Below are 22,812 nucleotides of genomic sequence, written 5' to 3' on the forward strand. Positions count from 1 at the left end.
GGCTAGAGATCCTAGACCCAGGCAGGAGGTCTCTCCTGCCTGCTGTTAGAAGAGGCTGGGGTGCCAGTGACAGTCACAGAGATGATGTGAAGCTCTATCTTCAGCAAGAACCAGGTGGCACTTGAGCCTGTGGTTACACACTACACTTGCCTGGGGTCCACCCTGACGGATTCTGATTTGATGGCTTTGCAGTGTGGCCTGGATACAGGGAAATTAAAAAAAAAAAAAAAAAAACTCCTCAGGTGATTCTAACATGAAGCAAAATTCAGAACTATTGCACTGACTCCAATCTCAGGGCTGATCTGCTCATCACCAACTATTAACAGGCCCATTCCCCCCACTCCCCACTTTATGGGTACTAGAGATTGAATCCAATGGTAGTGCTCTACCACTGAGTGACATCCCCACCTTTTTTTATGTTTTATTTTGAGACAGGATCTTGCTAATTTACTGAGGCTGGCCTAAACTTATAATCCTCCTCCCTCAAACTCCCAAGTGGCTGAGATTACAGACATGTGCTCGTTGCTCAGCTAACAGGTCCACTGTTACTAATGAGAGCCAAACCCTAAAAGTTTCAATCAACTGCAATTAACGATGGAAATCTGACAATAGATTTTAAAAGCAATACACACAATTCTGGAAATATTCAGTCCCTCCCATTTCCTTGTATATTAAACAATGCATGACCATGTTCAAGTGCATCCCCACCAAGTTTCCTATCACTTGAAAGCTCATGGCTTTCTCCCCACTACCTCCTCTCAGATCTTAAACCACTGTCATTTACCCTCAAGGACAAGAAATTGGAAGCTTTGGAAACAGCAGCAATACAGAGCTGTAGAGTTGAAATGTCCCAACTTTTTCTTCTTTTTCTCTGCACTTATGCAGCCTGCTTTTTTTTTTAAAGCCATTTTTCATCCTTATTGGATTAATCTACAAGGCAACCTCTCTCCCTAGGAGGGGGAAGGGTTGTAAGGAAGAGAAACCTCTCAGCTGTTTGGACCTTGAAGGTCAGGGCATGGATAGTGGAGACAATCCCTAAACATAGGCTAATCCCAAGCATGTCACTCCCAACCTGAACTGAATGCATTTTACAAGACAAGTGGGCAGGGAGAAAAGGCTGGGAGCTACTTCAGTGGAAGGTGTTTAAAAGACTATCGAATGAAACTTGGAGAGCTCAATAGACAACAGCCAGAAGAAAAACGTGGCAGGAACATAATAGCAAAATTGGTTAGGGGCTTCCTCCAACATTGGTCCATGTTATCTGGTTTTGCTGCTGTACTTCGGGTCTTTTCTTTGGAAGAGGGTGTGGCCTGGGTCTGTGCCTTACTGACCCCTTGATTCCAGGGCATTGCAGATCCTGTGTGAGTCTGTGATGCTAAGCTCTTCTCCCCAAATTCAGGAAAAAGTCCATCCTCTCCAGGTTAATTTCAGAAATAACTTCCAGAAAGAGGAGGAAACAGAGCTGGGGAACCAGGCTGGGAAATGCACAGGGAAGCTGGGCTGGGCAGCTTTTCTCAGCCACGTTAGCCTTTACCACAGGCACCCAGGTTTGCATTGTTTATCACAGACCTGGACAGACCATTTTATTAATATTAATAAGTAGCCAGGAACAAAGGGCCCCTTTATTTTTAGCTTTCTCTAATTGTGTAGTAATTACTCATCTACAAAACAAATGAACCCGTGCTTGCTGTTACCATGGTATCAGGAATCCAGCCTCCCTGCAGAATGATTGGCTGAGGAGCCCGCTGCACCCTCCTGTGGACCCGCCCCTTTCTCCACCATTGGCCCAAAGCAAAGCCCCAGCAACTGGGCAGCCAATCGCTTCCCAGCGCTAGGGCTGGGCTGTGTTTCCCAGCGACCCTCCAGATGCAGCCCTCGCAGCTGTATCTAAGGGGATGTTGACTCTTCCCTGCGGATAACGTCTGTCTTCCCAGAGAGTCCCTCCCAGGTTCCACCCCCTGGTTTCTTTTAGGTTGTGGCTAACTTCCTTTGGCCTTGTTTTTAGTTTATAAGGTTCCCTTCAAATAATTCCTTAAGCTCCCTCTTACTCAACCACGCCTCCTCTGGACCTCCACTGGCTGCCATTGGCCTGAAAAGATTCAGGGACCAGAAGTCAGACCAGAAATGTCAGCCAAATAAAGACAGGCAGAATCATGGCATTAAGTCTGCAATAATAGAAGCGGGTGCAAAAAATACCTATAATGCCTTTTGAAGCCACTTGTAAATGATTTGGGGTTCTCTCCTAAAGATATTAAGAATTGGGAGCAGCTGTAGGTTTTTTTTTTTTTTTTCTGTGCAGTTTTAAAGTTGCAGTCTTGTTCAGGCATTGCTGGGCTGGTACAGCAGAGCATCTGCTGATAGTGTTTGAGACAGGCTGAGGCTCAAATCCTATCCTATCTCTGCTACCTCAGATAAGATACTATCTTCTCTAAGCTGCAGTTTTAATCTTTAAAATGGGAATGGGAGTTGGGCATGGTGGCAAATGCCTGTAATCCCAGCAACCTGGGAGGTTGAAGCAAGAGAATCATTAAGTTTGAGGTGGCTTTAGCAACAGTGAAACCCTGTCACAAAATTTTTAAAAAAGCAGGGAGGGGGGTGAAGGTGTAGTTCAATGCTAGCATACACTAGGGTTTAATCCCCATTGCCAGTGTGTGTGTGTGTGTGTGTGTGTGTGTGTGTCTAATAAAAAGGGAATGGGAATGATAGTGCCCACTTGTGGTGTTATAAGAATTAACTGGGATAAGGCAGGTGAGCTTGGTATAGTACTCCTTGCTTTCAAATAACAGGTGAGCTTTTATTAACATATTACTATTATCACCATTTTATTGAAATTGGCTGGGAAGTGTCTCTAGCATTCGATCAACCTCTTTCAAGATAGCTTTCCTTTAAGGACTGCCCAGGCAGGTGTGAATTTTAAGATGCTGGCCAGAATCCTCCATTCCATGCCATGGAGTGGATATCATCATGGCTCTGCCATCCTCTGATGGACCTAATCCCAGCAGCTAATCCCAGCAGCTCAAAAATATTATTTGCCCACTTCCCAAACTGGAAAAGTGAGACCTTTTACTAAGTTTTTAAAAAACTTTCTTTTATAGTTGTAGATGGACAACATGGCTTTATTTTACTTGTTAAGTGGTGCTAAGGATCAAACCCAGTGCCTCACATGTGCCAGAGTAAGTGCTCTGCCACAGAGCTATCGGCCCAGCCTCCTTTTATTAATATCAATACACATCCAGGAACAAAGGGCCCCATCATTTTGTGCATTCTCTAATTGCATACTCATTATTTATCTATGCTAAGGACAAGGACTAGGCTGGCTCTGCTTCCTGGAGGACTGATGGTTTACAGGGTTGGGAAGGCTGTTGCTGACCTGAGATATATGTAAAATGTCTTTAGAGGACTTCTAACCCCACCTGTCATTAAGAACCAAGCAAGAAAAGAACTTAGGACATGAAGCAAGGGAGAGGATGCCCAGGCAGGACTAACCAGGTGTGGCTTTCTGGCAGTCTGAGTCAGATTTTGAGGAAGCAAATACAAAGATAGAGGGAAATGAACTGGCAGGAAGGACGAGGGCAGAGGCTGCTATGTGAGCCAAGGAACCAACATCAATGGATCTATGGGTACAGAATGAATAACAACTTGTTGGCAGAAGCCAAGCAGATTACAGGAGGGTTCAGGATGCAACTCAGTGGTAGAGCACTTTCCTAGCATGTGTGAGGCACTGGGTTCCATTGCAAAAAGTAATTTAAAAGATCATTTTAAAAAGGTCTACTATGGTTTTAAAAAGGGGTTCATGGGAAAGTAAGGTAGAGTCCCCATCAGAGAGTGCTCTCCAGTCTATCTTCTCAATGCCTCACTCCTCTCCTCTTGCTCTGGGTTACAAGCCCAGCCCAGGACCCTTGGTTCAAAGGGGTCAAAATGTTTCATCTGGTTCTGCTGCACAGGTCATCTTCCCTACATGGTTCTATCCTTCCCAGGTTCCGCTCCTATCAAGAATATGGACTTCCCTTTTCTGCCAAAGTGACCCTATTGATCTGGCTTTTAAGGTGTCCCAGAACCTTGTTGTCTCTACCCCCGCTCTAAATTCCTCCAATGTCTATGCCACGTGTCACCTTCTGCATGGAAGAAGGTGTGCCCTGGCCATCTGTGTGTCCTGGCCCTGCAGGGACCCACCTATAGGACAAGGTAGCTTTTACATCAGTTGTGTACTTGGTCTTCCTCAGAAGACGGGGAGCTCTGGAAAGACCACGTCATGTAATTCTCCAGCATCCCACCCCAGATGCCAAAGGGCCAGAGTTAATCATCTAATGGGGAGGAGCAGAAGCCCCACTGCCCACTTGCACACTGACCTGAATTGGGTGTTTATAAGGTGCATGAATTATTTCTAACTTGTCTGCCAGCCTCCGATTCTGCTTCTCCAATCTCCCTGGGCACCATTGCCAGGACTTGTCTAACATGCAAATCCTGGTTTCAGGCCTCTCCAGGCTCCTTAGCATGGTACCAAGCAAGGATTCTCTGCTGTGGGCTCTGCCCATATCTGCTTCTCTTCCCTTACTTTATTTAAGTCTCCAGCCAGAATTAAACTATTTGCTGGGCTTCAAATTCACTCTACTGTTCTGGAATATGCTATCCCCCCTGGCCCTTTGGGGAGCCATTTGTCCACTGACAGTTGAAATGTTCACTCCCCTGTGAAACCTTCCCTGACACCCAAGCAAAGCTAATCCTTCCTCCTATGTGCTACTTCTGCACATAGGACAGGTTTATGTTATTGGGCCTATGGCATCATACTGTCATTGGTTACCTGTTAGTCTCCAAGCTCGGCTGGTGGGTCCTCAAGGTCATGGACAGTGCTTGAATTCATCCATGAACTTTCAGGGCTGGCTGTGGTAGATACCATTGGTTATCTCCTCAACACCATTTTCCCTTCCCCCTCTTATCAGAATACAAGTTTTCTTTTGGGATTTCATCCCCCATCACAGTGTAAGAGCCACTCAATTTAGAGGGAGATGGATCCCTCAATGATTGGTTCTTGTAACCCAGGCCTTCACCAAGCAGCACTAAGCTCTGAACTTTTGTTAGAATTCTGAACCCTCTGACCACCTCTTCTTTAGACAGGACAGTGTGATGCAAGAAACAGCTGCAGCCATTTTGCCACCATGAGGGACACCAACATAAAGATATTATGGGAGTTCGGAAGAGGGCAAAGCTTACAGAATTACAGAAAAAGGACCCTGAACAATCTACACATGAAGGATATTCGTCTAAGGATCTTTCAGAATATCAGCAAACAAATCCCTAAACTATTTAATCGCACTAAGTTGGGCCTTCTCTTATAGTCCAAAGTACCCTTGAATCAGGCATAGGAAAGCACCTGCCATGTGTAATAATAATCGTTATACATTCGATAAATAGTTGGTAGAGTAAAACTCCATGGCAGATGTGTCCAAGGCCTCATTCTGTGATCTTTGCCTGCAAGGTCTTAGGCTGGAGTCACAGCTGACCCAGAACCCAAGGACAGTTGGGCACTCCCAACATGGCCTTCATTGCTGCTTGTGTCTGGGCAGCAGGTAAGTCCATCACAAACCAACATAGCTCCACCACAGGGTTACTTTCTCCAGGGTTTAAATCCAGAGTTCTGCTTGACCAAAGTCTTGCTTTGCAGATCACTAGGTGTGTGATTCTAGTTTAGTTATATAACCATTCTGCAGTCCAGCTTTCTCACGTAAAACCAAGCCCCAAACTTCTGCCTTCCTCTCTACCTCAGGGGAGCGCTGTGGCAACCGATGTGATGGTGGCTGCAGAAATATAAGGAACCACGATAGGTCCTGGCTTGTCCTTTGATGATTCTCATCAACTGTAAGGGGGCTGACTAGCTTTTGGGACTTCCTGGACCCAATAATATCCTGACCCAGTGTGGGGTGCAAGGAGCAGGTCTCCTGGTCACTCTCTAATGTGCTCTCCTAGCTTCACAGACTGGACAGCTGGGCCTGAGAGCTGGCGTGAGGGAGAAGGCCAATGAGCTCAGGGGAGGAGGCAGGAATATGTCACCCACTGATTTAAAAGACCATTAACATTCCCCTACTCCATTCACTTTAGGATTAACTTATACTTAGGTCTGGGCTGCAAGGCGAGTCACTAATTGCACTAGAGTTGATTTATCAAGTGCACGGTATTTCTATTACAAAATTATTGATTGGAGTTGATGTATTTTATCCTGAACAGGGTTGGTCCAAAAGCCCTGGGAAAAATGAATGAAGCTGAGGTCAGCAGCGGGTGCCTGTGCACATTATTATAAATTCACTGGGGTTAGTGAAATCCAGTGCTGGACTCTTTATGGTGGAAAGTCCTGGCCCTCCCAGAAATGAAAATTTTAATGACCCACTGGGATACAAGGTGCCATTCCCCACAACCAAAGGCTGTAGACTGAAAGATGTCTCTTCAGGTAAGAGACTTTGGGTAGGTCTGGATGGCTGCACCAGCTGGTCCTCATGGTCACAGATTTGCTCTTCCTCGGGTCCACTGTGCTGGCTCTATTCCATGGCCACACATGTGGCTGCACCCTAGCTCAAGGGTGTCCCTGTGACCTTGCCCTCAGATGGGCCATCCTGGCACCGCAGTCGGCAGGACGCTTGCTGCCCGCACAGGGAGGCTGGTTGTGTTCCCACCTCCCATCCCCCCTTCTTGCTGATGAGGTACAGGAAAGCCACTTTCAGAAATGAAAAGTATCCATTTCCCTTCTTAAAATGAAGCCAACAGCAGACATTATCAAGGCAGAAACAACACATCATCTCCTACAATAGGGACTTTTAGGGAACACAACTGGGTTCCCAGACCACTGAAGGCAAGAACAGCTCTCTGTCTTTATGTCCCTTCGTTCCTGGAGTAGCAAATCCTCAATAAATGCTCATTGAAAGCAATAGCTGGGAACCCTGAAGCTGGCACTACAATAGACCCCAGCAGCAGCAGATCCTCCAGCAACTGGAAGAGTTTTCCAAAGCCTCTCCCCAGAGCCACACAGAAGATTGAGGCAAGTTGGGAGGGGCGCTGCGCTCTCTGTCTTCTGCTGCTACCAGCTCCCCGCTTCAGGTCGGGGTGCATCTGCAGCAGCCTCGAAGACTAATGATCCTGGTCATTTCCCTCATGCCACCAACCCCCAGGCCAAGCCAGGAGAAGAATTCTTTCCAGATTCCTCTGCCTGGAGCCTCAGTGCCCTCATCCAGCAGTCCCTGTGCATCCTGACTCTGCAGGTGACAGCCAGGGCAGTGTGGCTTCTCTCCATGGAGCTAACATTTCACTCTATCTCAACACATTCTTTGAGGACTTCATGGGCTCTGTGACCTTTTGTTGCGTTCTGTCTCCTGAAATACATGACTTACACCCTAAAGGTGCAGATTCCTCCTGTGTCCCGAAGCCTTGGGTCAGGATCACTGACCACCTTGAGTTAAAGGGGCAAGTACTACCTCACTTGACACCAACTTGTGCAGAGGAAAGGCACCTCCCAAAGCTCTAAGATTCCTCTGGCATTCCCTTCTGGCTTGTCACCACAGATACAGGAAAGACAGTGTGAGATGGCTGGCGACACATGCCCCCGAGTGGAGGGCAGAGACTGCAGGACTGTGCCTGTTCTCCTTCCAGAAGGCTGTCCTGGAGAGACACGGGGAAACTGCAGGTGGCTCTTTTATGGATGTCCCAAGCCCTCCTCACTTGCCCTTCCCCTGAAGCTGTGCCACTCATCCCACGGGCCTCCCTCACCTTCACTAAACCTAAGAGCCAATGTCAACATCCACCTCCTGTGGATGCATGCCCCGTCTGCAGGATGCGAGCTCTCAATCCCTTCCCTACCCCATATCTCATGTCCCTCCACCCCAGGGAGCAGACCACACAGACATGGCTTCCACCTGGACCTGTATCCCTGAAAGGCTGGGAGGGAGCTCACAAAGAACTCAAGGAGCAGAGAGGGCCTTCAGGGAGGCTCGCTGGTGAACCTAAAGAAACAAGAAAAGATCCGTCGCTCTGTTCAAGAACAGTACGAAGAACACAAGAACAAGGAAGAACTCGGAGACTCCTTCCAACCCTGGTTCCATGCTCTTTCACTGAAGTTGGACCATTCGAAACAGATCTCAGTTGGGAAGGCTACAAGTGAGGGTGGTGACCCAGTTCTGGACTGGGGGAGTGGGGAGCGTGAGGGGAGGTGGTGGTGGCTGATGGCGAGAACATGGATCCAAGCCCCTTGGCAACATTGAAAATATGGAGCCCCTTCTCTTCCTGGTCCCCGTGCTATCCTTCGGACGGCTGTGCTGGGCCGAGCCGTTGGAGACCCTGTAATATCAACTCAACAATGCATGTTCTACAACTACAGCTACAGCTACCGGTACATCGACTACAGTGCATGCATTTAGTCAGTCCCACAGATACATACAATCTAAGAACAGGCAGGGAGGTGTGAAATGTTTTACTGGACAACAGGTGTTTTGGAGTTGTAACTAATAAAAAAAAAATCGAAAACGAAATTGTACAAAAAAAGACATTTCTCGAGAGTTGGATATGAGTTTGTTTCTTGAACTGTTTCATCTGAACAAGCAAAAACATGCAAACCAGCTGGTACTAACAGGAAGCTGGACACTGAGAGAGGATTAATAGGTGTGGACAAACCTTCCCGCTGAGCGTGCTCAGAAGAGTGTTTGAGAGGAGGTGTGCAGATCCTAGTGTAAGAGAGGCGGGAAAGTATGCCTCAGAGACACTCTCTCACCGCAGCCCCAACCAAGCAAGAGAAAAGACAACAGAAACATGACTTCTCACACTCACCACCAGCATCGGGAGCTCACGTAACTAGATTGGGATAAACTGGCAAGTATAAAGTACAGTAAGGGGTCCTGGCTGGGGCTGGAGATGGGGTTGGGGGGGCACGCCAGGGGGCTCAGCAGCTCTAAGATTGATACATGGGCCCACCCATAATGTCACCCTGAAATAAAGTAGCCCGAAAATCTGAACCACTTCCCTCACATTGGGCGGGGGCGGAGGGGGGAGTCGTTTACCAAACTGGATTTCGGATTGGGTGGGACATGATGGGGCCACTGGAACTGAATGAATACGATCAAAATAAACAAACAAACTCTTGACTGAGCACAAGAAAAGATGATATTTCAAACTACCAGGTGAAGGTGAAAGAAAAGTGACCACTGATAGTGAAGTTATCTAGGAGTCGGCAGGGACCTCCCTGGTGGGGTCGCCCGAGCCCTGCGCACCTCACGTTCTGGAGGAATTAGGCAAAGGTGGGCAGGTCCGCCCAGAGGAGTGGGCTGAGGTAGGTGCAGAGCTCAGGGCCCCCCGGACCTCCTACCCTGACACCACAGCCCTGACAGAGACAAGTTGCCACCCGGAGCCAAAACAAAGCTGCCTCCCACCCCACAGCCCTTCCCGCCTCAGGAAGGGCCCCCAGGAAGTCAGAGTGGAAGGGGGACACAAACCAAAACGGTGGAGCTAGAGAAAAATGAAAAACAGAACCAAACAAAAGGGGCCTTCTGCAGGAGGCCCAGTCCCTCAACCAAGCCTGAGAGCCCCTGGGGAGCAGAGGCCACACTTGCTACTGTTTGAAGTCACCTGCTAGGTTAGCATGGTACCAAGCTCCAGGGAGGCAGTCAGTGGACTCTCTCTGAACAGGCACTGAGTTTGTGATGACCTCTCATCATCAGGCCGCTTGCTCAGGAGGCTGAAGGAGCATCTGGGTCCCCTGGGGAGGAGTTGGGACGTGTGGGGCAGGGCCACAGGAGTTGGTGCAGGTGGAACTGGGTCAATAGCATGCAGTGAGCCCTTCAGGGCCTGGACTGATGCCACCTACCCCAGAGAGTCTGTGTGGCCTCCTCTCAATTCATAGCAGAGAGCTTTTGCCACTCACAGGTAAGTAACTTGCTAATAATGCGAGGTTTGAAGTCCAGGCCACTTTCCAGAGGCAAGAAGGTGACAGCTCCCCTATAGTCAAAATGTGTTAAAAGAAAGAGGAGGGCAGAGGCCTTTCTTCCCCAGCTTGGTTACCCTGCTCCAGGTCCACAGGTGCGGCTGGAGGCTGGGGTAGGTACCCTGTCTACGTACAAGCAGGTCAGCCCAGGTTCTGACCACAGCAGGGAGTCTAGCCACTGCCCGGGGCACACCCCAAGTCCATAACCCCCAGGCAGTGCTGGGGACTTCCCCATAGCTTCTTGGGCAAGCCTGCACCCTGGGGGTGGGCATCTTGAGTTGAGGATTTACCCCTTGCACTAACTCAGGCTGGGGTGGGGCAGGTGGTCTGGGAGCACACTCCTGAATACAATTCACTAGCAGTGCAGCGATGAGCATGGCTGACCTTGAACGGCCTGTGGGAGATTGCGCTCCCAATGGAAATGGCTACAAATAAAACACCATTGATCCTGGAAAAAAAAATGTGTGGTTGGAAATGACCTTGGAGGGTTAGGAGTTAGAGGATGGGTGGGACTCCCGCCTGGCTCTGGGGTCTGTGAGAGGGTGGGGGTGACAGAAGGGGGTACAGACTGTGGGGGAGACCGCTCTCAGACTCACAAAGAACCCCATGCTGCCCTTTAAACTTGCCATGAAGTCAAGGAGAACAGGGTGGGGTGGGGAGAGAGGCAGGGTTAATTTTGGGTTAAAGTTTAGTTTCATAATCCAAGTTACAAAAAAAGAAAGAAACTGAACGAGGAAACAACAACCAACAACACTCAAAAACCTCAAGATGGTTCTTGTTATCTTTCCCCCATCCCAGGCACAGGGAGGACCGAGGCTTTTTATTTTTTTAATGATATCAAAAAGCACTCAAGTTTAAAAACCAAACGGAACAGGGAGACACGATGCAGCTGTGCACCCCGCCCCCGGGGCCCGGGGTTGGGGTGGGGTGGGGGGACGAAGGGACACTGGCCAGAGGCAGGTGGGGCCTTTGGAGACCTGCTAGGTCAGATGGGAGTGGAGGGTGCCCGGCTCTCTGGACCTGCCTGCCCACTTGCTGCTTGCCAGCTCTCTTACAAATGCGCCTCAGCAGCCCCCCGAGAATTCCTGGGCCCCCTCCAACAAAAGCCCAGCGGATGATTCGGGGGAGTGGATCCTTTGTAGCTCCGAGGCAGTGCCAGTTTGCATGGAACGGATTTTTACTGATGTTTTTCTAATGGCCTCACTGTGCCAGTTTCTCATCACCCAGGGTTTGGGTTCTTGGCATTTGCCCTCCAGGCTTTTAACGCTCCATTTCCTGGTCCCCTTGCAGCACCCGTGCCCTGCCCACCCCGCCCTCCTCAGAGCCCAGTTACATCCAACTACAGCGCTTCCCCGTGCTCGGGTGCTCTGCCTAGGGAGAGGGGACCGGGAGCCAGCTGCAGACCATGGCTACTCAGTTTAGGGAGGAGCAGGGTGGTGGAGGGAGGCTGGGGACAGTGGCTACAAGGGATCCCAGCACAGGGCAGAAGCCCTGGCACCTTAGGAAGGCAGAGGGCACTGGGCAGGGGGACCTCTGGTCTGATCCCATAGAGCCACTGGGAAACTGTTCCCACATCACTTGCAGGACTCTGGATCTCTTAAAAGGGTTGAATTTAGAGACTGAAGGGTTGGGGCAGAGAAGGCCTCCATTCCCTTGGCGGCTGGGAGCCCAGGGAGCTTGCTGAGAAGAGTCTGGGGGTAGCAGGGCTCCAGCAAACAGCAGCTCCATTCCTTCACCAAGTTCAAGGGTTGGCCCTGCATCGGCCTTCGGGGGACCTGGGGGTTTAGCCAGAGCAGTAAGCCCACTTACTGAGTGCAGCAGGGGCCCAGAGGCCAACCCTGTACCTCCCTGGCAGGGTCAGAGGCCCAAGGAAGCCAAGGAGGTTAGTAAAGCCCACAGGTGCCCAGAAGCCAGTCCTTAGGTGAAGGAGGTCCACAGTCAAAAGGAAGCTCAGTTTTCCTTTGCCAAAGGGAGCATAACAGTCTACCTTCGGTGCAGTTTCGTGACTGTGACTGAACCCTGGTGGGAGCTGCCCTGGGTGGCCAGGCTCACCCATGCCTCCCTGTCCCCACCCCCTCCCCGGGCCGTGGTGAGGGGCATGTTGGACAGACGCAGCCACACAGATCCAACAGGGCCTTTACCTTCCCCCTGCACACTGGGCATGCCTGGGAGCCGCCTGTCCCGTACACCTTCCTACCTGATCCTCGTGCCGCTGCCACTGCCGCTGCCGCCACTGGTCCGTAAGCTGCTGCCGGGAAGCCTGGAGAGAGGGAGGGGTCAGAGTCAGGAGGCGGCCCGGCAGGGCCCTGGGCAGACCCTCTCACAGGGCTGCCTGAATCCAGCTCGCACACAGGGGAGGGGTTTGTGGGCAGCTCTGGGGGAAAGGGGGACGGGCACAGGTCAGTGGCTCTCAGGCTTCTGGAAGGCACAACAGCTCTGGGTGTGTTCGATCCTCACTCGCTTCTCAACAGAGAAACTGGTCCTGGAGGGACACAACACCTCAAGGGGAGGAGGAGGAAGAGGAGGAGGAACTTTCTCTTGAGAACCTGGCTGAGCTGCCTACTGGCCCTGCACAGATACTTGGTGACCCCCTAGGGCCTGTCCAGAGCTGGCTAGGCATGGCTGGCCAGCCCGCTGCCTCTTGCAGGGATCCTAGCCGTGTGGTCAGCAGAAGCCACAGGCAGGAGGCACTTGGGACAGCCTTTTGACAGAACAGGGACTGTGGCCAGGAGACGGATTAACACCAGCTGTTCTCCAGAGGTTCAGCCACCTTAACTCTAGACTTGTCAAAACTTTATGTCAGCCGTGTCAGCCCCAGACCCGAAGGGTCCCAGGAGACTGTGAACACACGGAGCCAGATGTGGGGGCGCACGGGCTCTAGGTGAGATGAGCCCCGTGGCATGGTGTTTCACTCTTCCCAGGCAATTATGGGGACTTTGATGTGGCCCTTCTGTCTGAGCCCCAGGGTGAGATGAAGCTGGCTCCTTAGGGGGTCTCTGGAGTCCTTATTGGTCAAGGCTCACGTTATCTAAAAACACACTGGGCCACGGGAATAAGTGAGGAGGCCAAGGCGCAGGCCTACAGAATGTCCAGGTGAAGGAAGCAGCAGGCCAGGTCCCCTCCCCTCAGCTCCTCTCTGTCACTAGCTTGTGCACGCACAGCCTCGCACTGGGATAGACAGAGCCACTCCCACACATAAAGACAAACTTCCTCTGCCCTTAAGCAGACACGTGGAGGCCTGACCCCAAGACCCATTTCCAATGGCTGTGGTTTTTTAATGAGGTGCCAGAAGCCAGCCACAAACTCGACAGACAGCCCCCAACAGAGCCACTCGACTTTAGCCACTGCGCCTTTCCAATAGGGGATTTCTACAGGAGAAGAGGGAGGAGGACATGCACCATTAAGGGCAGGGAGCAGAAGAGGAAAGAGGAGAGAGAGAGAGAGACACCCTCCAAACAGAGTGAACTAGGAGCCCACTAGACTCTAGGACTACTGTCCTAGCTACATGGTACTACTGAGGGGAAAGAAGTTCAAAAGGGAGAGAGCTACTCTAGAAAGGTCAGGCTAAGCTACTGAAAACGTCAATGAAAAGACACATACTTGCATTTAAATATGGTAATAGGGCTGTTGAAGGGGGAAAAAGAAAGATCCAGGTGAAATAAATGTTCACAGTTGTCCCAGGCTGGGAACAGCTCTCCCAGCTCCCATAAAGACTGTGTGACCCGCCTGGGGGCTTGCTCCCTTCCCCAGAGTCAGCAGGAAACCCAGGGGGGGGGGGAGCCCAGGATGGGACCCTCCTCCTCACACCTAGCCCTCCCCCCATGTATTCCAGGCAGGATCTGGATTTCTGAGGATGTGGATGCTGATGGAACATAAGTTAGAAGTCAAAAAGATTTTTCTCCTGGTCCCAACCCCAGTGTACCCGGGCGCCTGCTCGGGGCTCAGGGCACACGGGGAAGGGAGGTCAAGTTATTCTGCTGTTTCTTACCAGGACCTTGACACAGAACGTCTCCTTAGAAGTAAGAAAAGGTGGTGGTGGCCGGGGAATTGGGGTGTGGTCAATAAGAAGACTTATTAACAAAGGGCCTGTTTTCCAGAGTTGGGCACATTTTGGACAAAAAGTTTAAGGGGAAGAATTAAAAGCCATATTCAATAAATGAAATCCATCCTCCATAGTCTCAGACAAAGGCTTCTCTTGGAGCCTGGGCACCAGACACGACTGAGAGCTGGAATCTCCCCACAGCCATCCAAATGGAGGGTGAGCCAGACGCTGGGCGAGAAGGGACGGCGGCAGGTGAAGAGCCACCCTGCCTGCCCCTTGGCAGCACAGCCCGCAGCTCCACGGGCACCATGCCACGCCACCCCAGCCCCCTCCTTCTGAGATGCCAGGACCACTGGCCCTGGACCACTACCCCCTGGGAATGGGAACCTCCTAGGGAGGAGACAGTGCCAGCCCAGCATCCTGCACCAAGCCACCCGCCTCCTGCCCCGTTAGGCCACCCAGCCTCACCGGTCACCCTTCGCCCCAGAGGTGCTCTTCCTGACCTGGCAGGTGGATTTATGGGAGCTGAGCAAGCCCAGATGCGGGAATGGTGCACTAGATATATGTTCAGTGAGTTGTGTGTGTGTTTATATGGGGGTGTGTGTTTTGTGTAGCTGGGTGTGTATGAGTGTGGGGTGGATGTGTGTCGGGGCCCTAGAGGTCAAGATACAGCATGGTGACTTCACCCTGAAGTGCGATGACAGGCACGGCTGGTCTCCAGGACAAGCCCTTTCTAGGAAGTCCTGGTGGAAATGATGCTCCTGGGCTGGCAGGGCAAGCTCCTCCCAGGCAGCCAGAAGAGGGCCGCCCTGGGAGGGGGCGGTCGGGGGAAGACTGCACTTGTGCAGGGTGGCAGGGATGTTGCAGAGGTCTGTGGCCCATGAGGGTCCACACTCACTGTAGCACCCTATGGCCTGGAGTAGGGAGGACCATCACACTCTGCTGCTGAGACTGGAGTGGGGGTCTGTCCCCCATACAACTTCTCCGGCCAAATCCATAATGGGGGCAACTGGGCTGCTCCTCATGGGGCAGGTGAGCACAATAAATAAGCACAGATTAGGAACCAAATAGGTTCAAATTCTGCCTCAGCCATCTACTGTGTGACTCTGGGCAGGTTGCTTAGTCTCTCTGTACTCAGATATGACGATTAGTGCAAGATTAACATATGCAAGATGCTCAGATGAAAGCCCAGGAGCAAATCTGCTTAAACAAGCATTAAGCTGAGGCTTATCAAATCTCTGTCCAGCCATCAGCTCCATCTTCAAGACAGGACTCTTCCCATGGCAGATGCCTTGCTCAGATGGCTGTAAGCACACAGGGGCCTGAGTTCCTGACTGGTAGCAGTGGCCTGGAATCCTTCACAATGTCCCAATGTCATAATGTCATTATGGTAGGACTAAATTTCCACAGCTCCACATGAGAGCACGTCTCCTGCTCAGCTCTCCCGATGACAACTGGGCCAGGCAGACCGGCAGGTGTAGACCCAACAGAGAGGAGGAAAACGTTTTGCTGATCCAATCTCAGAAGGTCTAGAGCCATAGGCTGGCTACCTGCAACTCAGGAATGCAGATGGTTCCCCTTGTTTGTAACATGCCTGGGTACAAAAAAATGAGGTGCTCACGGTGGAATTTCAGGCATGGACAGGCTGTCTGGTTAATGGAGTCAGACCCAAAGACCTGTCTTGCTAGCCTGAAGCTCCTCTACCCTGCGAGTGGGATAACAGAAGGTGTCAAAGTCTGGCTGACCCCTGCTGCGCTGTGTGACTTGGACACAGTGCTTCACTTCTCTGGGCGCTGAGCAACTCCTCTCTGCTGCAATATAGTCTCTTCAGTCCTCGATAGTCCCTTCTATAGTCCCTTCACCTCAGGCCTTGCCCAGGTCTGTGTAAGAGGATGACAAGCCTCCATCCTGCAGGGCTGGGGGTTATCTGACGAGTGACATCGTGAGAGATGTGGCCATTTCACTCACAGCAAATGACACCCTTTGATGGACTCTATGGAGCTGTGATGTTTTACTGCTGATCAGAAGTCGATAGGCATTTTGGGGTTTCAGGTTCTTTTTTTTTTTTTTTGAGAATTATATGATATAATACTTCTGCTATTTCTTTTTATTGCTTCTGTGCACTTGCCGGTTTTTGCCTTACCTAAGCACAGTTATTTTTATATGCATATTTTATTTCGCTTGCTGGGTGACAGACTCTTCTGGGGCAGGGACTCAGTCCCACGTCCCACTGAGGATCCAGCTCAGAGTCTGCCCCCAGAAGACTCTTCCTGACACCAGCCGGTCAGGCCGCACGGATGCAGGGAATGAGTCAGGGCTGGGAGTCGCTGCCGCTTGGGTCAAGGAGGCAGAAGGCAGCACCACCTGCAGGTCTGGCAGCCTCTGCTGCCCCAGGGTGGCCGGCTCAGACCTTCAAGAGTGGCCTGAGGGTGGTCAAGCCAGTGGAGGGTGCTAGGGCTATGGAAATGGGGCGCCCTGTCCCGCAGAGGCACGGATTCTCCCCCGTAAGCTGAGAACACAGGGAACCACCTGGGAGCAGCAGAAATGCTGATGGGGGAGGGTCAGGTTACGTGGTGCATCTGTGCAGTCTGTCACTACCTCCAGATGAGAGAGGAAGGGGCCTCCCGAGGGTACCATGGAGGATCTAATTCCTGCGACCTGTTTCCTCTGAGAGTCAGGGCAGAGGTCCCCATTCAGGGTCCCAGTCCTGCCTGGAAGATCTTCAACAACCCAGAAGCCCTGACCCCCCCCCAATGGACAGAATCAGGGGGGACCCAGGTCTTTCAAGGCCTTTCTGATGCCAGTGCAGGCAGAGAACCCCTGGCTGTGAGCACGCTCTGGGGGACTTGACTTCACACGAACACTGTCCTCTTGCAGGGGATTATTAGGTCACCAGGCTTTTTCTTTGTCTCCTCTCCCCTTTTTGGTATGACAAGACACTGGTCTGGGGGCCGGGGGTGGCTGCCTGGGGTCTGGTTCTGGCTCAGTCAATACTTATTTCCCCTGACTTGAGATGAGTCCGTAGACCCCTCGGTGCCCCTCTCAGAAAGAGGGGGTGAGAGAATTTTGTGGCTCCTTATGGCTCCCAGGGATGTGATTTTGAGGGGAATCTTTAAAAAAGTCCATTACAAACAATTTTTCTTATGCTGTGCTTGCTGAAAACACTCTCCGCCCCCTTCCTCCGGCACGCCCAGCATCTCCCACCAGCAATTTCTATAGATGGTTCAGACATTCTTGGCTAAATCTAATGTTGCTTCACTGAATCCAAACACTAAAAAATAAGCAACCAAAAGAAGAAACTGTCACCCAGAATGTGGGAAACATGTCCTACAAGAGTTTGGAAACACTACCATCTGTCAATCTGGCTGGCCCAGGATGCTCCCTCCTCCTGGGCAGGCCTGCTCGGGGTGCAGGGCTAGTTATTTTATGGGAAACGTACAGTTCTGACTTCTGAGCAGAAGAAAGGGGGATGGTGGCTGTCAGCGGGTGAGGCTGGAAGAAAGTGGGGCGACACGTTTTTGGAGTAGGAGGATCCGGGGATTCCCATGGGAACGGAGGGTCTAAAGAAGAGGCAAAATTGATCACTAACTAAAGGGACACATGATCAATGTAATGTTTTGCTTTGATGGAAATGGATGTACATGCATTTGAAAGATAACAAAACAAGTCCTGAGTTCTTCACATTCGAAATAGGAATCTGACTCAGACACACCTTTCTAGGAGTGAGCCCAGCTTCTACAGAGGGTACCAACAGCATTACGCTGTGAAGACCCCTGGGCAGGGAGAGGGTGTGGATTGCTGCTGGGCACAGTGGCACACACCTGAAATCCCAGCGACTCAGGAGGCTGAGGCAGGTGGGTTGCAAGTTTGAGGCCAGCCTCAGCAACTTCGTGAGGCCCTGTCTCAAAAAGTAAAAATAAAAAAGGCTGGGGATGTGGCTCAGTGGTTAAGTGCCCTGGGGTTAGGGTTAGGGGCTCCAACTGTGGGACGGGATGGGGGCAGGGTCCCAGAACCAGGCTGCCCACAAACTGGCTCCTGGCTAATAAGCTGGGCCTTGGGGGAAAGGGGCTGTGGCTTGTGTGCCAGGAAGGTGGGAGACCTGTGCCTTGGAGTCCTTGGCTATCCCAAGGGTTGCTTGAAAATGGAGTTTTCTGGCAGCCACCAGAAAACTCAGCACTCAGGGACGGGAGGCTACTCGGCCCTCAGGGACAGGAGGCTACTTGGCCCTCAGGTGGCTATTCCAACTAACTCCCTTCTCCAAGATAGGAGGGGGCGGGAGGAGAGGGAACAGGGGCATTCCCACGGCTGATCCAGCTCCAAGTTCTCCCCATTCCACTCCACTCAGTTGAAAGCATCACTGAGCTGGGCCTTGTGACACATGACCAAGACACAGATCCTTTAAATTCTCTCTGGCTATGACCTACAGAGTTGAGGGCAGAGGACTGGTCCTTGGCTCTGAGAGAGGACCTAGCATCACCCAGTCTCATTCATCCTCCGCCTGATCACCAGGGCCTTGGGGATGAGTGAGGCCTGAGGCCCAGTCTTAGGACCAGCCTTGGTCCTGGGAGTGCAGGCTCACTGCAAGGGCTCCTGGCCCTGCTCTGCTTAGCGTGGTTCTCTCTCCAGTAGGACGTCAAGGGTGAGGATGGCCACATGGAGCTCACTCCAAAACCGGCCCTCCCTGCCCTCTGCCTATCACCTTTAGCTCTAGGCTGGCCCAGGAGCACCTACAGTGCAAACCTCTGCCTTATCTTTGAGACCAAAACCTTCAAAGTGAAGGGATTTTAGCTGTGACCGCTGCCCTTCTAGAGCACACTATTCAAGTGGTGAGTACACGGTTTCCCAATTTCAAATGCCAAATCGCCAAAGGCAAAATCTTGCTTGCCCCAAGGGTTTCTCACCAAGTCACTTCCACCCTCAAATCCCACGTGCCTGCTGCTTGCTTCTCTGCTGCATTCCACAGACTCGCCCGCGGATCTGCCCCAGCCGCATGCCCACTCCAGCCCAGGCTCCCACCTCTGCCACCAGGACAGCAGACGCTCAAGTCCTGAGCACCCAGCACGGCCGGCAGAACAACCCCAGGCGTCCATCTTGGCCCCCTCCTGGGGGAGCGAGTCAAGAACCCTGGCAAGCTCAAGGTCCCTCTCCTGGGAGATGGAGACCCTCCACCAGTGTCCCTGAGCCTCATGTTTCAGGAGCTGACAGACCACCATGTGCTGAGCACTGGTTCTTCTGCAGGGGACCTCAGGGTGGCCAGGGAGTCGGGGGTGAGCACCAGTGGTGGGGAGGGCACAGGGAGAGGGGGCAGGGCAGTGGTACAGAACTAGTACAGAAAAACTTAAAAACCTGCAACTAGTACAGAAAAACTTAAAAATTTTCAGAGCCAGCAGTCGTATGACCGCCCACGGCCCAGCTCTTGTTGAAAGGGCGAATGGAAGATGGGCCTCCTCTGGGCCTTGATCTCCTCACCTTGAAATAAAGGACTTGGCCTTAAACGTGAGAGAGCAACCAGGACACTCAGAATAGTACCAGCGCCACCACGGAGTGAGTCCTATGGAGAGAAGTTCCCTGCACCGCCTCACTCCCAGAGCTGGCCAACCCTCCAACAGATGCAGGGCTCCCGCCCAGGCCGGTTAGGGAGACAGTAGCCAACATTGCTAAAATCCCACCTCCCACCTTCCTCCCGTGAGACCCGAGACCAGTTACTTATTGCCCCTCTCTGCCGCCTTTTCCCTCCTTCCTAAAGCCTCCAGGATTCAGGGAGATGAGGGCGTTAGGCGCTGGGCACAAGTGAAATAATTTTTATTCCTATTATTATTGTTCTTATTGCCCAAGGTAACAGCAGTGGAGCTGGGAATCCCGGAGAAATCCCTTCTGTGCTTCCAATTCTAAAATCCTATTAATTTGCACGACATTTGGGCTTTGTGAACGATAAGGGCAGTCTTATCTCAAGTGCAAACTAACCTTGGTGGGGTCACGTAAGGATAGGAGGCAAGGGTCTTAAGGGCTCAGGGAGGGCCTGGCTAGGGTGGCCAGAGCCCTGTGACACGGGCCACAGGTGTGAATGTGGATTGCTAGCCCCGGCCAGCCTGTCAGCTGGGTTGACAGTCTCCACCGCCCTCTAGCCTCGACATGCTGTCTTCCCAAACATCCTCCCCAGATCCTCCAGTGAGGCTGGGGTTAGAGGAGTCTTTCTGGGTCCTTCCGTCAAGTAGAATCCTGTTTGCTCCTTTGTGCCTAATAAGTGACCTATGAGCCTATAAAGGCAGAGATTCATCTTCATTCATCACCATCACCACACCCAGCACAGGGCCTGTGCTGTGGTGAGTGCTTAGTAACCCTGTGCTGAACATATAAGGGAAGGGTGGGTGGAGGGAGGCAGGCTTTGGACAGATGTGAGGGGGTGGGGAGAAGGTGCTTTCTCCTGTTCCTAGTCTTACTTGAACTGTAGCCTGTCCTAGCTGGTCCCTGAGGTCAGAAGCCTGGAGAGGCCTGAGCAGGTATCACCAAGAGAGCTGCAGGGCTGATTCAGATTTTCCCTGCAAAACCAGGGTGCCCCTGGGCCAGCCAAACACCTTCTCTCTCCACGGCAGAAGCACAGGCTGCATCATCTCTCCCTCCAGGATTGAGCAGGTCTGGGCAAGGCTTCCCACCTCAAAGAAGGCAGCTCCGGCCAGCTGGCACCCAGAGCCAGGGCCTGTCATCAGCATTGATAAAGTCCAGTTAGGGAACACCCTCCTATGGCAAGGGTGAGGTCAGCGTCCCTGCCTTGCCAAGTGTCTCCATGAGGCTCGGGTCTGATTTGGCTTCCCAATGCCAGTCTGTTGTCTTGCTGTCTCGGCCAAGGTACAAGGACAGCATCTGCCCAGGTGAGGGCCATAGGATCAAGAGAAGTAGGAATGTGAGGGAGGGAGGACATGCAGTACCTTCGTGACTTTGCATCTGCAGGTCTAGGGAGACCTGGAATATCCTTCCCTCACCTTCTGCCTGCTGAACTTACACTTTGGAGGCCCCTCAGGATCGAGATTAGCATCTTTATAAAAGAGACCCCAAGAGAGCTCACTAATGGCTTCCACCAAGAGAAAATGGCCAGCTGTGGACCAGGAAGTGGCCGTCAGCAGACACTGACTCTGTTGGTGCCCTGACTGTGTTGTAGACTTCCCAGACTCCAAAACTGCGAGGGACATATTTCTGTTGTTTATAAGCCACTGCCGTATGGAACTCTGTCACAGCAGCCTGGATGGACTAAGACTTTGCGGCCCACTGAAAGCTGTCCTGGCACAGCCAGGGGCACCCTCTCGGCACTCACTGCTTGTGCACTGCTGCCATCGTGCTGGTCAAACTAAGGGGACACCAGGCTACTCATGGAATGCTCCTCAGGCTCTGACTCCTTGCTCCCTCGCTCAGTGTCCCTGAACCCTCCTGGAAGGCCCTGCTTGAGACAAGTGCTGCTGATTGTCTGCACTGTGACTCTTGCTCTGACTGTAGGGACAGAGAGCAGAGGGGATGACTCAGGCAGCTAGGGTCTCAGGGGCAGGGGACTTGGTGGAAAAGTGTCTGAGCAGCAGGGAGCCTTTAAAAGCCTCCTGCTCAGCCTTAACGATTCTGAAGGCAGGAGCTATCCCCTGCCTCCAGCCAGGCACCGCTATCTGCCCAGAATTTCATACTCTGAGTAATTGATGGGTTTCGTTGTTTTGTTTTTAAGCTGCAGGCTTTCACTTGCTTTTGCTGATGGAAATGAAAACTGAAGGCTTGAAGAAAGGTGATTAAGTTCCTGCTGGCAGATTTAATGGGGACTTTGAGGCTGGTCGTGCAGACACCTAAGAAGGTATGGGGAGCTGCAGACTGTGGGGGAGATGGGATCTGGCCAGTCCTGGGTCTCACCCACGGCCTCCTCCGTCTCTCTACTCCTGGTGCAGGGCAAGGATCAACAGCCCTGTTAGACAGATGGGGAGACTGAGGCCCAGAGGTGACCTTACTCTCCAGCAAGCTAACAGCGAGGGCAAGAAGTCTGTTTCCCAGCTTCCCCCCAGAGAATGTTGAGCTCTAGGCTTTGCCACAGGGAGCTGAGCGCTCACTTAGTCACATCCCCTCACTTATTGCAGAAGAGCTTCAAGAGGCACAGAAAGCTGATCGCAAGTGAAACCTGCAATTCCTGTCGATTCCGATGGCTCCAATTCATTTCTGCAAACAGTTATTAAGTGCCTATTAGGCACTGTGCTCTGCTTTCATCTGGGAATAGAGTCAACTCCTGATTTTCCACGCCGAGGGAGGAACACGGCGACGGAGACGGGGCACATCCACAGAGCCCCCACCTCCTCAGCAAGCCTCCAGCCAGGCCCGGCTGGATTTGGGGTGTGCTGCTGAATTTTACTTCTCCATCTTCTTCTCCAGCAGCAGAAGGGCCTCCTTGACTGAGCTCGCCTTTAATATTCAAATGAGAGGATAAGTCCCCAGCACACACAGGGCCAGGTGGTGCAGGAGGGAGCTGGGAGGGGACACTGGCTTGGGATTTAAAACAGGGTGGAAGGGGTGCACAGATTAGAGGGTGGGGATGCGACAGATGTGTGGGGCGAGGGAGGCCCTCCGACAGGGGAGCACTTCTGTTTACAGTGCTAGGGGGTACTCACAGGCCTGAGTATCTGTTACAACAGAATACCTGCAAAGCCAGCCTGAAATTTCAAGGTTGTTCCCCAGGTGGTGAGAACCCAGCCAGCCACTGCTCACTGAGCAGAGAGGGAGTGGGGCAGAGCCTGAGGGTCCACCACATTAGGGTCCAACAGAATTCCCACCGAGGACACTTCTGGGGTGGTGG

At 52.0% G+C, this 22,812-nt stretch overlaps 1 protein-coding gene across 8 annotated transcripts in view; it reads right to left on the reverse strand.

Moving 5' to 3' along the window:
* The window catches only part of Msi2 (musashi RNA binding protein 2), a 366,811-nt gene that overhangs the window by 17,910 nt on the left and 326,089 nt on the right, over positions 1 to 22,812 (reverse strand). For 5 of the 8 annotated variants that reach the window (XM_077800895.1, XM_077800891.1, XM_077800892.1 and 2 more), the window contains exon 11: positions 12,153 to 12,215. In XM_077800895.1, the coding sequence (XP_077657021.1) occupies positions 12,153 to 12,215 (63 nt within the window). Of the gene's footprint in view, positions 1 to 8,652; positions 8,703 to 12,152; positions 12,216 to 22,812 lie in introns of all 8 variants that reach the window. The other 3 variants (XM_077800893.1, XM_077800894.1, XM_077800896.1) reach the window with 1 other exon arrangement.

Source organism: Urocitellus parryii, chromosome 7 (genome assembly GCF_045843805.1).
Source record: "Urocitellus parryii isolate mUroPar1 chromosome 7, mUroPar1.hap1, whole genome shotgun sequence".
Classification (NCBI taxonomy): Eukaryota; Metazoa; Chordata; class Mammalia; order Rodentia; family Sciuridae; genus Urocitellus; species Urocitellus parryii.